Here is an 18186-nt window from a genome sequence, read left to right as displayed (position 1 = left end):
ATATCAGACATTTTCTGATATATGTCGTCCTCATAGAATTGTCCCTTTAATTTGAGAGAAGCAATTATGAAGAAACTAGATGACAGTGATTGCCTAGCAGTATATACTACATTCTGAACCTGTATTCTAGCACTTGAGATGCTTTGTTTTGTTTTGGCTTTTTTCCTCATCTGTCCTCTGGAATGAAGATTGGTCACTGCAGTTCCTTTGAGTTGGGTGTTGTTTAGCACTGTTTTCCTTTACATTATAATTATAATTGTATATGTGTACACATGAGACATTCATACATTTATACATATATGCACATACATGCATATTGCTCAAAATGTGAACATGCCTCAACTTACTTCTTGAAGACAGTATGAAGAATTGCTTTGAGATTTCTGTATACTTTACAAATCTTTGGCCTCCTTCTTTTGCCATATATTTTTCAGCACCTTCCTCTATGCCCACTTTTACACTGAAGTCATTTAATGTTAAAGTATGTATTAACTTAAATTGGAGGGCCTTATTGAGTTCTTTGTATCCTTTTTCTATCCTACCTCTTCATCCTTTGAAACATGTTGATGCTTAAGCTGCAATCTTTTGCATATTGGGACATGTTTCATAACATGATGTTTCTTGTTGCCTTCATGGGTGCATGACAAAACCAAGTATGCCAATTCCATTTTTTCCTCTCCAAGGAGGGTCTTTTAGTTTTCCATTTAACTGTGACATCTTTTGGTCTTCTGGTTTCATTTATAGCAAGAATGTCAAGATTGATTTGACTGGATTCCCCCAGGAGCATGCACACTCAGTTGCTGGACAAGGATCCCATATTTAGAGTAAAAAGGGGTAATATTTAGAGAGAGTCTAAAACCTATGGGATTCTTGGCATTCTCTGCTCCTTTCCCATTGCTTTGCCACCATCACTGTAGGAGTTAAGGGAACCACACAAGGTTGAAGTCTAGTTTGTGTTTTTTTTTCCTTGTTTTGTGAGTGGTTATGGTCAAAGGATTCATTACATGGTGGCCAACCTATTGGTGATGACCCTTTCCTTACATTGCCAGGTTGCTCCTTGGAAAGTAGACACAGACAAAATATCCAGATTAACAAAAATAGATAATTTACACAAATTCCAGAAAGAGAAATTGAACAAATCGCAACCCTAAAATATACAAAGGAAACCAATTAAATGGCATGCAGTTGTCAAAATATTTTTGAAAAAAAGTTTGTGTACCTTAGGTTAAGAACCCCTGAGATAAAACAAGTCTGTTGTCTTCTGTTTCTATTTTTTGCAAACAATTTATACCATGGAAGAGTTAATTGTTCTTTGACTAATTCACTTGTAAATCCATATGGGCTATTGTCATGGTTTTTCACTTTAAGAGTTCATTTGTGGCTTATTAAATTTCTCTTTCTGAAACTCATTTTTGTGGATTACCTATTTTTCTATTAATCTAGGTATTTTATCTATGTTTGCTTTTTGAGGACGAACCTAGTTAAGTGAGGAAAGGCTCATCACCAATAGAATGGACACCACGTCATGAATCTTTTGGCTGTGACCACCCATGAAACAAGGAAAAATACAAACTAGCCTTCAACTTTGCATGGTCCCCTTTACTTCTGCAGTGATGGTGGCAGAGCAGTGGGAAAGGGGCAGAGAATACGAAGAACCCCATTGTTTTCAGGATCTCTCTAAACATTAACTGTACTCTACAGTGAGATTCTTGTCTAACAACTGAATAGACATGAAAATTCAATCAAATTAATCTTAACATTTTTTTGCCATAAATGAAACTAGAAGAACAAAAGATGTTACAGTTAAATGGAAGACTCAGAGATCCTCTTCGGAGAGGAAAAAATGGAGCTGTCAGAGTTGGTTTTGGCATGCATTGACAAAGGCAACAAGAAATATCATTTAATGGGACATGTTGTCATCTTTCCTTGTAGGGTCCATTAAAACAACAACAGCCCAGATGTATTTACAAGCAAATTCTATTAATCATTCAGAGAACAATTAATTCTTATATGATATAAATTGTTTGCATAAATAGAGATAGAAGACATCAGACTTCTCCTAGATCAGGAGTTCTTAACCTGGTGCGCATAAACCTGTTTTAAAAAATATTTTGACAATTGTACTTCATATAAATTGGGCAGCTAGGTGGTGCAGTGGATAGGGTGCTGGATCTGGAGGCAGGAAGTCTCAAGTTCCTGAGTTCATATCTGACCTTAGACATTTATTAGCTGTATGACCCTGGGCAAGTCACATAACCCCGTTTGCTTCAGTTTCCTTATTTGTAAAATGAAGTGGAGAAGGAAATGGCAAACCACTCCAACACCTCTGCCAAGAAAACCTTAAATGGAGTCACAAAGAGTTGGACATGACTCAAAAATGACTGAACAACAAAAACTTAATATAATCAGTTTCTTTTTTGTCCTGTATATATGTATATACATACATACACACACACACACACATACACACACATATATTTTTGCTCAGGGTCACACAGCTAGTAAGTGTTAAGTGTCTGAGGCCTGATTTGAACTCAGGTACTCCTGACTCCAGGGCCGGTGCTCTATACACTGTGCCACCTAGATGCCCCTGTTCTATATATTTTTAAATATATTTAAAACATGATGTTGAGAAGGGGTCCATAGGCTTCACCAGATAGTCAAAGAGGTCTGTAACACATACAAAAGGTTAACAGCCCATGCCTATCTCTACCCAAGAAAAGAGAAAGCAGAGAAAGAAAACTATTTTTTTGTTTTGTTTTGTTTTGTTTTTGCGGAACAATGGGGGTTAAATGACTTGCCCAGGGTTACACAGCTAGTAAGTGTCAAGTGTCTGAGACCAGATTTGAACTCAGGTACTCCTGAATCCAGGGCCAGTGCTTTATCCACTGCGCCATCTAGCTGCCCCTGAAAAAAAACTATTAACCAATATCAGTAATGGATGCTGATGCACAAATACAGAATAAAATATTAGCAAAGATGACATATATTTCAAATATTATTCCCTATGATAAAGTTGGATTTGTATGAAGGATGCTGGGACAGTGCAACATTAAGAAAACCATAAACATAAAAGATTATATTTATATTCAAGACAGACACAGTGTGTCTCTGGGACCTCTATCCAACTGCCAAAATAATCTTCTTCAGGCACAGGCCCGATCACATTAGTCCTTTGCTCAAAAAATTTAATTTGTTTTCCATTTCCTCTAGGATAAATGTAGACTCTTTAGCCTTGTGTTTAAGTCTCCTCACAATCTGGTACCCACCTACCTTTCTAATCTTATTCAACTTCTTGAACTCTAAGTTCCAGAAAAACTGAACTACTAACTGATCTCTAAACTGAACATTATTACATCAATTACCTGCTTTCTTTCTTTCTTTCTTTCTTTCTTTCTTTCTTTCTTTCTTTCTTTCTCTTTCTTTCTCTTTCTTTCTTTCTTTCTTTCTTTCTTTCTTTCTTTCTTTCTTTCTTTCTTTCTTTCTTTCTTTCTTTCTTTCTTTCTTTCTTTCTTTCTTTCTTTCTTTCTTTCTTTCTTTCTTTCTTTCTTTCTTTCTTTCTTTCTTTCTTTCTTTCTTTCTTGCAGGACAATGAGGGTTAAGTGACTTGCCCAGGTTCACACAGCTAGTAAGTGTCAAGTGTCAAGTGGATTTGAACTCAGGTCCTCCTGAATCTAGAGCCAGTGCTTTATCTGCTGTACCACCTAGCTGCCCTCCACCTGCATACTTTCATAAAAGATATTCCCCTGGAATGCATGCCTCATCTCGCCTTCTCAGAATCCTTCTCTTTCTTCAAGGCTTTATCGAGATGCCACCTCTTCTGTGAAGCAGATTTGATTCCCCTTGTTAGTGTTCTCTGCATTCAAATGTGTTTTGTTGTTCAGTCAAGTCGGTTGTGCCCTATTCTTTGTGACCCCATTTGGAGTTTTCTTGGCAAAAATATTGGAATGGCTTGCCGTTTCACTGAAGCCAACAGGGTAAAGTAACTTGCCTAGGATCATACAACTAGTAAATGGCTAAGGATGGATTTGAACTTGGGTATTCCTGACTCTAGGCTTAATGTTCTATGCACTGTGCCACCTAGCTGCTTGCCTTCAAATTAAAATGTATTCATTTATGTACATGTTTCATCCTTTCCCCCTCTCCCCAATAGAATGTAAAGAGGAATTGTCTGATTTTTATCTTTATGTATACAGTTCCTAGCACAGTTCCTTGAATGTAGTATGTGTTTAATATCTATTATAATGAATCAAATTAAATGTAATCTGTTATTTTTAATGTATAGATTTGGTTATACCACTCCATTGCTCAAAAATCTTCAGTACCCTTTGCTTACTAAAGTCTATAGTCATTATATTTGAATTCAAACACTTCCATGTTATTTCTTATCTACCTTTCCAGTCTTATCTCACATTATGCTGTCTGTTGTATTCCATGCTACTGCCAAATGACACTTGTTCATAGGATCATAGATCCTGAGCTGGAAGGGACCTTAGAAGCTCTCTAGAGCCTAGCCCCTCTGCGTACAAATGAAGAGACAGAGGCTTCAATGAGTCCAAGTTACTTGCCTAGAGTCATAAAAGTACTAAATATTAAAGGTGGAATTTTCCCCTTTTAGTTTAATACAACTGAAATATTTTGTACCTCTTTTCTTTCTTTTGACATTCTAACTTTTTAAAGTGTTTTTAAAAAATTAACTGAAATCCATTTTCTCTCTTTCCTATTATCCACCTTATTGGAGAGAAAAAAGAAAAACCAATTCTTTATGACAAATACGAGTAGTCAAAAGTAAAATAAATGCTTTCAGTGGCTGTGTTAAAAATTATTTTTCATTCCATACTCTAAATCCATCACCTCTCTATAATGGATAGTATGCTTCATCATCAGCCCTCTAGAACTATATTGATCATAATTCTCACAGCTCTCAAAGTTGTTTCTTTTTATAGTATTATTGTTATTGTATGAATTGTTCTGCTCATTTCATTCTTCATCAGTTAATAAAAACCTTCTCATACTGGTATTATAGTACAAAGGTCCTGTGATTCTGCTTATTTCCCAATGTATCAGTTCATATCTGTCTTCACATATCTCTTTGAGCTCTATTTTCTCCTTTCTTATGGCATAATACTATTCCATCTACTAACATACTTTATTGTTAAAATATAGTTAATGCTAATGTAATTTATTCAGTCATTTCTCAATTGCCAAGCATCACCTTAATTACCAGGGATTTTTTCTGCCACTACAAAAAGAGCTTCTATAAATATTTTTGTACATAAATGATCTTTTCCACTTTCTTTAACTCTTTTGAGGGGAAAAGCCTAGCAATGATGTGGTTGTCTGTCCATCTTGAAACATGTCAAGTGCCTCCTCCTCTCCTTGTTGACGCACTAGTTGAGGGTGATCTCTTCCCCATTTGATCTTTTAGGGACTTTATTCTTCTTATGTTCTTACCATATGCTAATTTGTATTTCATATATCTAGGCATATTCTTGTGCTAGGTTGTAACCCCTTAGTTTTCCTTATATTTTTTTGAGATCCTAGCAGCAAGACATAATAAATCAATCAAAAAGCAGTGATAGAGATCTAGATGGTGGAGTAGAAGGGACAAGCAAGGCTCACTACTAAACAATCTTATAGCTAAACAATTCACTCTCTTATGAAAGACATAGGATCCAGATCCTCTAAAGGAAGAAAGTGAAAGACTTTGGTGAAGAAAAAGCCATAGTAGTAAGAAATCTCCTGAGGGACTAATGTAAATCTGGAGATTTTGGTGTTGGGATAAAAACAAACCAAAACAAAAAACCAAGAGGCTAAATGGGAAAAACTTACCTCAGTTTGAATGAAGCATAATAATGATAATAACAAGAACATTATAAAGACAAACTACTTTAAAAACTGTCAGGACTATGATTAATACAATGCAATGCAATGGAATCCATGTCTTCAGAGGGCCAATGATGAAACATACTATCTGCCTCCTCATAGAGAGATGCTCAATTTAAGGTGCAGAATGAGACATATATAACTATATGCATATTTCTTACAAAGATCTTGCCTTCCTTTTCTCTTTTTTGGTGGAATGGGAGGGAGAAGGGAGAAAAAGAGATTTCTGTTAATTAAAAACTTTTTTAAAAAAAATCAAGGATGATGGGGGCAGCTAGGTGGCTCAGTGGATAAAGCACTGGCCCTGGATTCAGGAGGACCTGAGTTCAAATCCGACCTCAGACACTTGATACTTAATAGCTGTGTGATGCTGGGCAAGTCACTTAACCCTTATTGCCCCGCCAAAAAAAATCAAGGGTGGTGCTACAGCTGTATAATGTATGTACTTTCTGATAAGATCACTATATTGTTAGTTTTATTTAATTGGTTTGCTTTGTTACAAGAGACTTCTTCTCCTATCTGTAAACAGGAGTGTGCTGGTAAATGTTTAACAGCCAGCTCTTTGGGGGTTGGGGAAAGTATGCTCAACGTACTTTTAAGTTTAACTTGCATCATTAACATTTTCTCCATTGCTTTCTTAGATGTAGATAACAACAAAAGAATAAATCAAGTCCTGATTTATAGCATTTGCTAATTTCTGAGGTATAAATACTCACATTGAATATTTAACAAATCAACTCTCCATTGAAGCAGGCACCACCCTGTCTATAAATGTTTGTGTAATCCTTGTCCCAAAGCCTATTGGTAAGGGACTCTCTCCTTATTGGTGGAGATGCCTTGCCCTGCATGAGGTACAGGGAAGAGTTGGTAAGAGGCAAGAGATCTCCAGCCTTCACCAGTTCCACATTGGAATTTTTCAGGGCCAGTCACCTTTGAGGACTCTTCAATCTTTAAGTTTTTTTCATTTGGATTTGTTTTATTGTGTCTTTATTTCTCATAAAGTCATTAGCTTCTACTTGCTCAATCCTAATTTTTTTTTTTTGTGAGGCAATTGGGGTTAAGTGACTTGCCAAGGGTCACACAGCTAGTAAGTGTCAAATGTCTGAGGCCAGATTTAAACTCAGGTACTCCTGACTCCAGGGCCAGTGCTCTATCCACTGAGCCACCTAGCTGCCCCATCAATCCTAATTTTTAAGCAATGATTTTCTTCAGAGAGCTTTTGTACCTCCTTTTCTGTCTGGCCAATTTGGCTTTTCAAGCTGTTGACTTTTGTTCATGACCCTCCTGCATCACTTTCATTTCTCTTTCCATTTTTTCCTCTACCTCTCTTCCTTTATCTTCAAAGTCATTTTTAAGTGCCTCTATAGCCTGAGACCAATTCATATTTTTCTTGGAAGCTTTGGATATAGGAGCCCTGATGTTGCTATTCTCTTCTGAGGGTGCACCTCGATCTTCCTTGTCACTAAAGAAACTTTCTAGGGTCCTCACCTTTTTCTGCTCATCTTGCCTATCTTTTACTTGATTTTTAATTCCTTAAAGTGGGGCACTGTTTCCAGGCTGCACTGTCCCAAGCTTCAGGGGGTCCCAGGTGGTATGATTTAAGGAGGATCAGGTTTTTCACTCATCTGGTCTGTTCCCTGGTCTGTTGATAACCCCAGGCCAACTTGCTAATTAACCAGACAGCAAAACTTTGCGTGCTGTGGTTGTTAGCTCCTATGAGCCTGCTCCCCTCCCCAGTCTGGGCCACCACCACTCAAGCCTACTTCCTAGTTCCCAGCAGGGGTGAAAAACCAAAGTTCTGCCTCAGCACCAGCAGAGAGCCCTTAGTCTCCCCCTGTCAACTGCTCATCCCTCTCACCAGACTGTGAGCTTAGTTCCAGAGGACACTGGTGCTGCTGCTGATTTAGAGGCTCTGGGGGTCTCTTTCCCTGGCTCAGCTTGCCTGGGACTGGATCTGTGTCAATGTGATCTCAGGGCTGGGATCCACTTCTGTTTCGGCACAGCGGCCCCCTCCTGCCAACCTTTTAAGCTGTCTTTGGATGGAAAATGATCTCAGCCCATTCTTTTGTGGGTTTTGTTGCTACAGGAGTTGTCCTATGGTATTATTTGGAGGTTTTTTTTGAGCGATCCTGTCGTGAGTTCTAAGAGCTTACTGCCTTTCCTCTGCCATCTTGGCTCTGGCCCAGAAAATCCTCTAAGTCTTTTTCTTTGAGAGGGAAGATACAAGAAGTTAATGCTGGGCAGGGCATTCATCTCCATCAATAAGGAAAAAGTCTGATACCAATGGGCTTTGGAACAGGGATTAATTACATTTTGAAATGTATAAACAGAACAGGTTGCTGAAATTAAAGAAAATCAACCAGTATTGAATGTCTGCTGGATGCTAGGCACTGTGTAAGGCACTAGGGATAAAAGTACAAAGAATAAAACAATTCCTATTTGCACATTCCTTGCATTCTAATGGAGAAGACAACAAAAACCTCTACCATAAGTTTAAAGTGAATAAATACATAAGTACAAAGTAGTAAGCATTTCTATATCTGTCTGTCTGTCTGTCTCTCTCTCTTTCATCTATCTATTTAATAATCTTTGTACTTCACCACCATGACTTAGCTGCCTTCTCTCTCTGACCATGAGGCCTTCTTTTCTTTCATCCTGGAGTCTCCATTTTGAAGAAGAGCCCAGACCAGTTTTCCTTCATTCTCTGGATTTCATCACCATTTATCCACAGTGGTTACTTCCCCAACCTCCCTGCTTTTCAGTTTCTTTAGGTGTTATATCACCCTCCTTGAAGGGCAGGGTCTATTTTTTCTTTTTGCTTGTATTTGTATCCCCAATGCTTAACATAGTACCTAAAACATAGTTGATACTTAATAAATGCTTGTTGTTGACTTAGATAAAATATTTATTAAGCATTTATCATGTGTGGCTGTATGCATTCCCTTGTTTTTTGTTGTTGCTCAGTGGGTTTCAGTTGTGTACAGTGGATAAAGCACTGGCCCTGGATTCAGGAGTACCTGAGTTCAAATCCGGCCTCAGACACTTAACACTTACTAGCTGTGTGACCCTGGGCAAGTCACTTAACCCCAATTGCCTCACCAAAAAAAAAAAAAAGGGGGCAGCTAGGTGGTGCAGTGGATAAAGCACTGGCCCTGGATTCAGAAGGACCTGAGTTCAAATCTGGCCTCAGACACTTGACACTAGCTGTGTGACCCTGGGCAAGTCACTTAACCCTCATTGCCCCGCCCAAATAAATAAATAAATAAAGATTAAACAAAAGATTTCTTAAAAAAAAAGGAAATGCCTTTGTAAGGATAGGACTGAGAAATCTGTTGATAAGGTAAAAGATAGGTTTTCTTTCTCAGACATCAATAAATACTAGGTACTTAGATATACCAGGATTGGCCAGAAATAATATTTTATTGTGATGCTATATCTACAATGACTACTTTAGTTCTAATAGCAATGTGGGCAATCAGGCAGTTCTATTTATATCTATGTACACAGATGTATACAAATATAGATAGATATAGATGGGTGTATCTATATACTTTTTATCTGCCTTTCCTAGGTTTTATTGGAAAAAATTGGCATGGATTATAACAAGCTTAGCAGCATGTTATAGACATTTCACTATATTATCAGATGTTATAGAAATTATTTTAAGAGAAGCAGTTTTCATGTGCTGAAAAATTGTATTGGTAGATTTATTTTGATGTTCTGCTTTTAAAGTGCAATACTAAAATTTCATTTCATTTCTCTAATGTGCAATACTCAATAATAAATATAGGAGAAAAAGTTGTCTTCCATTAAGCTTTCCTTTAGGGCTAGGCAGTTTTACAAAATGGACCTAATTATAGAGGAAAGGGTATACTTTTTGCATTAAAAAAGAATGTTATTATTTTGTACCTTGTAATCTGGATGGGTGATTTAGAGCTACTTAGAGAGTCCTCAACCCATCTCCTACCCCCATTTTTCCCCTCAAGCTGATGCATACCCACAATTATCATTTATAAGAGGATCATGGAAAATAAAAGAAGAAAATAAACAATTCAAGCAGCCTCTCTCTATCTGTAGGCATGAGTTTTCCAGAAGAGTGAAAAATATCATCTTTTATTGTCTTTTCAGTATGTCAAACAGACTTAGTTAATCCCATGCTTGGCTGATTGTCTGTCTGAGCAGTTAAAAAGATGAGTGTCACACAAACCATGTGAAAGCAGAAAGTTTATAGAATCCATGGAGCATGACTTAGTTAACTTGAATTTTATTTTTTTTTAATGTGAATGACAACGGGCTTTGCAAACTGATTTGGATTTTCTAGGTCTGACGCAACAAGAGTCTAATAACCATGCAGGGTGAGTTAGAAAAAGGAAATTTCTCAGTACAGTAAATAAAATGAGGAGTTTGTAAACCAAATTAAAGTCTCTAGTCTGGAAAATCAACAAGGACTAAAAATAGTAAGATTAGAGGGGACCTTCAGCCATGATGCCATCTAAAGGTAGGTTTTAAGTCCCGTCAAAAAACAGAGTCAGACCCAAGATGTAGTTTTTTAAAGTTTTGCTCTTGTACATTTCTGATGTCCATTTGGCCGTGGAGGCTGGAGAGATTTGGTCTTTTTCAACCCCAATTCCTCAATCAGAGTCATATTCTAATGATATGGATGTGACCCAGACTCTTAAAGGTATGCCACTAGAAAGAACCCAAGAAAATCTTTGAGTATTATGAATTGCATCTGTTATCTGAGGACCAGCCTGGATATGTACCAGAATGATGATGATAGCCACTATAGTGATTATTTTGGCCAGAGCAATTAAAATTAATTTCTACTAAGGCATGGAGTGACTGCAGTCTCTGCTAGTGGAAGGAGTGCCCAAACCAATGAAATAATGGATTTTTTTTGAAATATCAAAGAAGCTTAGGTTATTCATATTTTTTTCTCTCAAATTTCAAAGATTTCTGCTTGGCAGTCAAGGTTTCCATAATGAGGCACTATACCACTACTCTCCTGACTAACTAAACTCTTCTCTGATTCCAACCGGCACTGTGTTTGCACATGTTTAATCTTGTCTCATATTCTATGTTAGAATCCATTCCTTCCCCACTCTTTGCTTATTGAATTCCTACTCATGTTTAAAACTCAGTTCAAACACTATTCCCTCCAGGAAGACTTCTCTCATTTTCTGTAGGTAATAGCCTTGCCCTTCAGACCACAGTAGTACATTATCTTTCAAGGCTGCTGCATGGGCTAGTGCAAGGTGTTGAATAAATGGCCCACTGACTGTATATATAGCATCTGTAGCCAGATTAAATGTGGGAAATATTTAACAAAATAAATAAAAATGCAACAAAACATAAATAACATTACATTTCAAGAGTAAGTCAATATGAAATCCACAAGAATCATTATATACAGTTAGTTGTTATTGTTTAGTCATTTTCATTTGTATGTGACTCTTTGTGATCTCTTCTTTAGAGCTTTTTTTTTTTTTTTTTTTTTTTGGCAACGATGGAGTGGTTTGCCAGCTCATTTTATAGATGGGAAAATTGAGGCAAACAGGGTTAAATGACTTGCCCAGGGTCACACAGCTAGTGTCTGAAGCCAGATTTGAACTTAGGTCTGTTCTTTATATATGGTTTACTAGCTCCCATTTCTACTTAAGTTTGACACCATTGGGATAGAAGATGTTAAAGAATCAGGAAGGCTTGAATTAAAATCCTGCCTCAGAAAATTACTAACTGTGTGACCCTGGGCCAGTCACCTAACCTCTTAGCCTAGTTTCCTAAACTATAAAAATAGGAATAATAATAGCATTTCAAATGAGGTAGCATATGTAAAATGCTTTATAAATTCTGGCTATTGTCATTATCTGAGGGATGTCTTCTCATTTTGCAGATGGAAGACTTGTTTATAACTCATAAGGTATTTGAGGGAGGGAGCAGTGAAAAGAGCACTGGATTTGGAGTCAGAGGACCAAGGTTGAATCGTAGTTCTGATGCCTGCTTCCTGTTTGCCTTTGGATAATACAATCACCTAGCCTTAGATTTTACATCTATAAAGTTGGGGTCGGGGGTGGTGGTGGTGGGGCACCCAGACCTCTCAGGATTCTCTAGTATCTTATCATGGCACACTAGCATATGTTCAGTTGTTGTTCAGTTGTGTCTGACTCTGTGACACCCATTTATGGTTTTCTTGGCAAAGATACTGGGGTGGTTTGCCATTTCCTTCTCCAACTCATTTTATAGATGAGGAACTTAGGCAAACAGGGTAAGTGACTTGGCCAGGGTCACACAGCTAGTAAGCATCTGAGGCCAGATTCGAACTCAGGAAGAGGAGTCTGTCTGCCTCTAAACCTGGTACTCCATTCACTGAGCCACCTCACTGCTCCCTGGCAGATAGACACTTAATAAATTCTATTGTTTTTCCTGCCATTAGTAGTGGGTAAAGAAAGGGTGATGAAAACAACAGACTAGGTTTATTTGTCACAGGGCTGCCTATGGTGCTGTTTTGGGTTGTTTTTGTTTTGTTTTTAAATGATTTTTCTCTAGGTATGGGTAGTGGGTGTTTGAAGCTTACATTTATAATGCACAAGTTTTGTGACTGTGAACACATTTTAAACCCCGAGATTTGTTCTGCGTGAGGGCTGAATAAATCAGAGGTTTCAGTTTCTGTGGTAACATGATAAAAGATACCTGAATGTGTCTGGGGAGGGGGGGAGGTGATAGCTGAAAGTTCCTTTGAATAAACAATAAAAGTTTTGTGGAGAGGTAACTGCACTGCAGAACTGTACTTGGAAGGCTTTCTGGACACCATAATGACCAGAGGAGCTGCCTGTGGTAGACTTTGTTTCCCATTCATTAATGAATCCCCAGGCTAGATTTCTTTCTCTCTTTTCACTAATTCACATTCACAGATGCATAAACAAGGTGGCTACCCACTGATTGCCACCTCATGGTCTGCATATAAATGCTGCCTCTTCTCAAGATGGGAGGACTAAGGTGGAAGGGAGGAAAAGAGAGAATGATGGCATCATGGGAACAGTGGACATTTGTATCTGTTTTAAAAACAACAACAACAAATTTTGACATATACAAATACAAAAAAAAAGTTAGTGCTCTTAGCAGAGCAAATTAGGTCTGTGTATGGTTTCTGCAGTGGAATGGAACTACTTATCATCTTCCTTCTCTCCCTCCTTTCCCCTCCCCAGCCCCCATACATACAGCTTACCTTGGCTCCACACTTATGTAAATACTAATTATTTAAAATTTTCCTTTATCCCGGGCTTCTCTCTCCCCTCCCTACCCCTTTCCTCACCTATGTGAATATCAAATGCCTAAATGAAATTGGGAATACCTACTTTCCCTAGAAATTTCAGGATTGTAGCAGGTTCATCTCATTTGCATTGAAGTGGTAAGAGTGAAAAAGTACATGAAGAGATTTTAACAGAATTTTACGTGGCTACAATTTTATTTATTTTTATATTCCTTCTCCCCTCCCCCCACCCCCGATTTTGGGGGCTTAGTCAATTTTATTGCTGTGTGATAACCCACAGGAAAAAATAATGAATGGAATAAATTCAATGTCCTCCCCTTTTCTTTATCCTCTTTCTATTTTTAATAATCTCTGTGCATTTCTGTTACTTTGGTGCTTATGCAACAAGATTGGAGCTCTTGGCTACCAATTTTTAAAAGGCACAATTTCTTTTTTTTTCTTTCTTTCTTTTTTTTCTTTCTTTTTTTTTGTGTGAGGCAATTGGGGTTAAGTGACTTGCCCAGGGTCACATAGCTAGTAAGTGTTAAGTGTCTGAGGCCGGATTTGAACTCAGGTACTCCTGACTCCAGGGCCGGTGCTCTATCCACTGCGCCACCTAGCTGCCCCCTAAGGCACAATTTCTTGATTAAGGGTAGGAACCTCTTCAGAGAATATATAATTGTTTATTAATCTGATTTCCTCTGTACAGTGGGTCTCACAGTTATCCAGGGTACAGCAAGAATATCTGTTATACTCTATTTTTGTAGCAGACAAGGTTGTTTTCAAATTGATAGGCAGTATCCATTGAAAATAGTTTCACCAAGGCAGCTAGGTGGTACAGTGGATAAAGCACCGGTCCTGGATTCAGGAGTACCTGACTTCAAATCCGGCCTCAGACACTTGACACTTACTAGCTGTGTGACCCTGGGCAAGTCACTTAACTCCCATTGCCCACCAAAACCAAAACCAAACCAAAAAAAAAAGAAAATAGTTTCACCATAGTTAATTGTGGAAATTGCTATGATCCCCACCAACATTGGAAATCTTTATCTCACATTCATTATGGTAAACTGCTACTTTTATATGCATTTAAAGCACATTTTTTTCTTTTCTTTTCTTTTCTTTTTTTTTTTTGGTGGGGCAGTAAGGGTTAAGTGACTTGCCTAAAGTCACATAGCTAATAAGTATCAAGTTTCTGAGGCTGAATTTGAACTCAGGTCCTTCTGAATCCAGGGCCAGTGCTTTATCCACTGCTCCACCTAGCTGCCCCAGCACATTTTCTTCTGAGTCCAAGCCTCCTTAGTTCATAAAAGAACTGAAAGACTAGTTAGTTTATTCTCTTTAAAATACAGCAATGCTTTTACATTAAAGATTCATTTTGAAAACCACCTCAAAATAGCTGCATACCAGCCATCTTGTTTATATAGCTACATCTTAAACAGGTCTTTAATATATTAAATTTAAGACAATTTAAAAGCAAGTCAATTTTAAGGCAAGTTGGATAAGCTTTCTAATTTCTCCTTTTTGTGACCAAACAAGTCCTGTCTTCCAAATATATTTACATATAGTTCAACTGACCAATCAACAAGTATTTATTAAGCACCTACTATGTGTTAGGTACTATGGTAGGCTTTGGGGGATACAAGTACAAAAAAAATGAAGCAATACTTGTTTTCAAGGATCTTATATTCCAGTGAAGGAGACAAGAAGTATATCTACATATATGCATGTATACATATTATACATATAAATAAGTGAACATATACATATATTATAGTTTGCATTTTACAGTTCTTAAATTGCTATGGAAAAACATGTTAAGGTAGATAGTCTCAGTTTCATTTAGGTATTTGATATTGTTCAGGTACTGCAAATATTCTGCATGCTACAGATATAAGTGAGGAGTGGGATAGGGAGGGGATATACACACATACAATGTATATAGGCACACATAAGTATATGTTTTTGTGTACACATATATGTATATACATATATTATACATTATGTACACATATATACATACCACATCTTTGCTGTCATATAGATAGATGGATAGATGTGAAGTGAATAAATACAAATATATACAAAGTAGTTCAATACAAAATAGTTTGGGAAGGTCATTGGATGAAGAATTATGAGTCTTCTGTTGAAGAGATTATGGGGTAGTAGATAGATCCCTGGATTTGAAATCAGAAGATCTGGCTTTGGGTTTTGCCTTTGTCATATTAGAAATGAAGTGACCTGGGTAATTTATTTAAACTATGTAAGTGTCAGAATAATATGTATGTAGCTTCTCATTGCCACCTTCTGGTTCCTAGAACTTGTTATGATTCACCATCTATTTAGCAACTGATCAAAACCTTTCATTTTCCTTTGAACTTCTCCCCATGATCCAGAATTAAAAGTGACATATCAAGATGACATTGACTTAAGGCAGAATACAAGTTATATAACCAAAATTTGAATCAGCTAGCTAATATTCTTTAATCAATCAATAAACATTTATTAAGCCCCCACTATATGTAAAGATATAGATGGTGTGGATACAAAATGGTACCTTTGATAGAAATAAGGAAGTTGGAAATAGGAAAAAGATATTGAGTTTAGTTTTAGATATGTTGAAATTAACTTGTATTTGGGACACCAAGTTTGAAATCTCCACTGGGCAATTGGGCTACAGCTCAGGTAAGAGGTTGTGACTGGGCACAAAGGAAGCCATTGGCATAGAGATAATAATTAATCTATGGGAACAGATGAGGTAATTAAGAGGAAATGTAGAGGACTTGGGACAAAACTTTAGGGAAAACCCAAAGTTATGGGATGCAATGTAGATGATGAAATGGCAAAGGAGACTGAGAACAAGGGATCAGACAGGCAAGAGCTTCAGAAGAGAGTAGTGTCACTAAAACTCAGAGGAGAGAATATTCAGTAGAAGATGACCAAATGTGTCATATGCAGTAGCTAGAGAAGGATAAGGAATGAAAGAAGACCTCTAGATTTAAAAATTAAGAGATCATCATTGGCAGAGCTGAGATGTGAATCTGAACCCTCTGACTCCAGATATAAATACTCTTTCCATTATATCATTTTTCATCCTAGAATTGAGCTAGGTATAGTACTCAAGTAGGGAAGCATGGGCAGAAAGGCATGTAAGACTTTGCCTTTCATTTTTAAATTTTTATTTGAGAAAATGAATTCTGACTCTTCTATTGTTGGTGGAAAAAATAAACATCTAGTTTAGAGTTAGATTCAACTGGCACCTGAGCTTTTCATTAACCTTGAACCTGGAAATAAAAGCCCAGAGAAAGGATTTCTTTTGTTTGTTTTCTTGCAGAATTTGTTTGAGACATGCTCTGTGTATGAATCTTCCCCTTCTCTCTTCCCCTTTAACTTCCCTCCCTCTCCCACTCGTGCCCTGATCTCTGTCTTTCTTTGTATTCATTGTCTGTTCTAAAATGTTAAGTTTCTAGGCTTCAGGAATCATAACTGTTACCTTGATTTGTGGGGCATCCAGTATAGTAACATCCAGAGGTGGGCACTTAATACTTTTTTTATACTTCACAGCACTTCTGGAGAAATCAATAAGCAGAAGGAGGGACACTGAAGCCACACAGAAGGCCAAAATTCTTTATGCGTCTTGCATGAATGAGAGTGAGTATTCTGGTTTAGTTTTAAAATCCAATGAATATTTATAACTCATATTTTTTGGAATTCTATACATCTTGAAAGGTGTCATTTAAGTTTAAAGCTATTGACAACTCTCAAAAATTGAATTTGAAAGAACTTACCATAGCCAATATTAAGTTGTTACAGTAATGCAGAGATTATTTAGTGTTATGTGAACTAGATCATAGGAGAACTAAGGTATTCTTTGGTTATAAATTAGCAGGGGAAGAAGCCAAGATGGTGGAGTAGAGGCAGAAACTCACCTGAACTTTCCCAATTTCTCTTCCAAATAACTTTAAAAGGATGCTGCAAATTGAATTCTGGAGTGGTAGAACCAGCAAAAGGTCAGGATGAGAATAATTTCTAGCTCAAGACAATTTAGGAAGTTGGCAAGAAAGTCCTGTCACATTTGAGTGCTGTTCAGACCTTGAGCATGGCACAGGCAGTGCATGGTAATGCCAGCAATAGGACTTGGAGGGTGTTGCATCAGTGATAGCAATAGGTTCAGGAGCTCCCACCCCACAGACAGTAAGGGGTCAGACAACTGGTCAGAAAGAGATTACAAGGGATCCATTGCTGGTGCTGCATTCAGAAGCCTGTTGCATTGCCCATATGTAATTCTAGGTCCCAGGACCAGGGCAAAGCAGAATAGTAGGGCTTGCTGCTGCAAGGGAGTAGTAGGGCCTTGGTTACAGCTCCAGGGCAGAGAAGAGTGCTTGTGGTCACTCACAAGGGAACAAAGGCTTTGGTATCAGTTGTAATGCAGGAAGGAGCACTAGTGCTTGAGGCTGTAGGAGAGCAAGGGACTGTTCAGAGTTCCAGGGTCAAGAGGAGAACTAGCACTTGTGCCTAGAAGAGAACAAGGTCCCTTCTTAGATAAGGACCAGAGAACATTTCATGAGAGCAGTGATAAGATTTCCATACTACCTTGGAAACACCAAAACTTACAGCCCCCCAGAACTAGCTCTGAAAATAGGAGCACAGAAAACCTGAAGCTTGGGATACTGCCCACTCCACCCTGAGAGCAGAGCCCAATTTTAACATAAAGTTAAAAGTCAAGAAATAGGCTGGAAAGAAGAAGCAGACCATAAAAAGTTACTATAGTGACAGGGAAGAACAAGATACAAACTGAGAAGAAGACAATGGTGTCAAATAGCTAAAAGCAAAGCCTCAAAGAAAAATGGGAATTGGAAACAACTCTAACAAAAGTTCTTTGAAGAGCTCAAAAAGGACTAAAAAACCAAATACAAGAAGTAGAGGAAAAATTGGAAAAAGAAATGAATGATACAAAAACTTAATTAAATAAACCCTTGGTCAATTTGATTTTTTTTGGTGAGGCAATTGGGGTTAAGTGACTTGCCCAGGGTCACATAGCTAGTAAGTAT

The 18186-nt window shown here is 37.6% G+C and overlaps 1 protein-coding gene across 1 annotated transcript in view; it reads left to right on the top strand.

The window, feature by feature from the left end:
• Positions 1 to 18186, top strand: part of PHEX (phosphate regulating endopeptidase homolog X-linked) — a 270635-nt gene that overhangs the window by 38653 nt on the left and 213796 nt on the right. The window contains exon 4 of the mRNA XM_043998684.1: positions 16700 to 16786. Coding sequence (XP_043854619.1) covers positions 16700 to 16786 — 87 coding nt within the window. The remainder of the gene's footprint in view (positions 1 to 16699; positions 16787 to 18186) is intronic.

This window comes from Dromiciops gliroides, chromosome 3 (genome assembly GCF_019393635.1).
Source record: "Dromiciops gliroides isolate mDroGli1 chromosome 3, mDroGli1.pri, whole genome shotgun sequence".
Classification (NCBI taxonomy): domain Eukaryota; kingdom Metazoa; phylum Chordata; class Mammalia; order Microbiotheria; family Microbiotheriidae; genus Dromiciops; species Dromiciops gliroides.
Note: the sequence above shows the minus strand (reverse complement) of the source record. Positions and strands in the feature narration are given on the sequence as shown.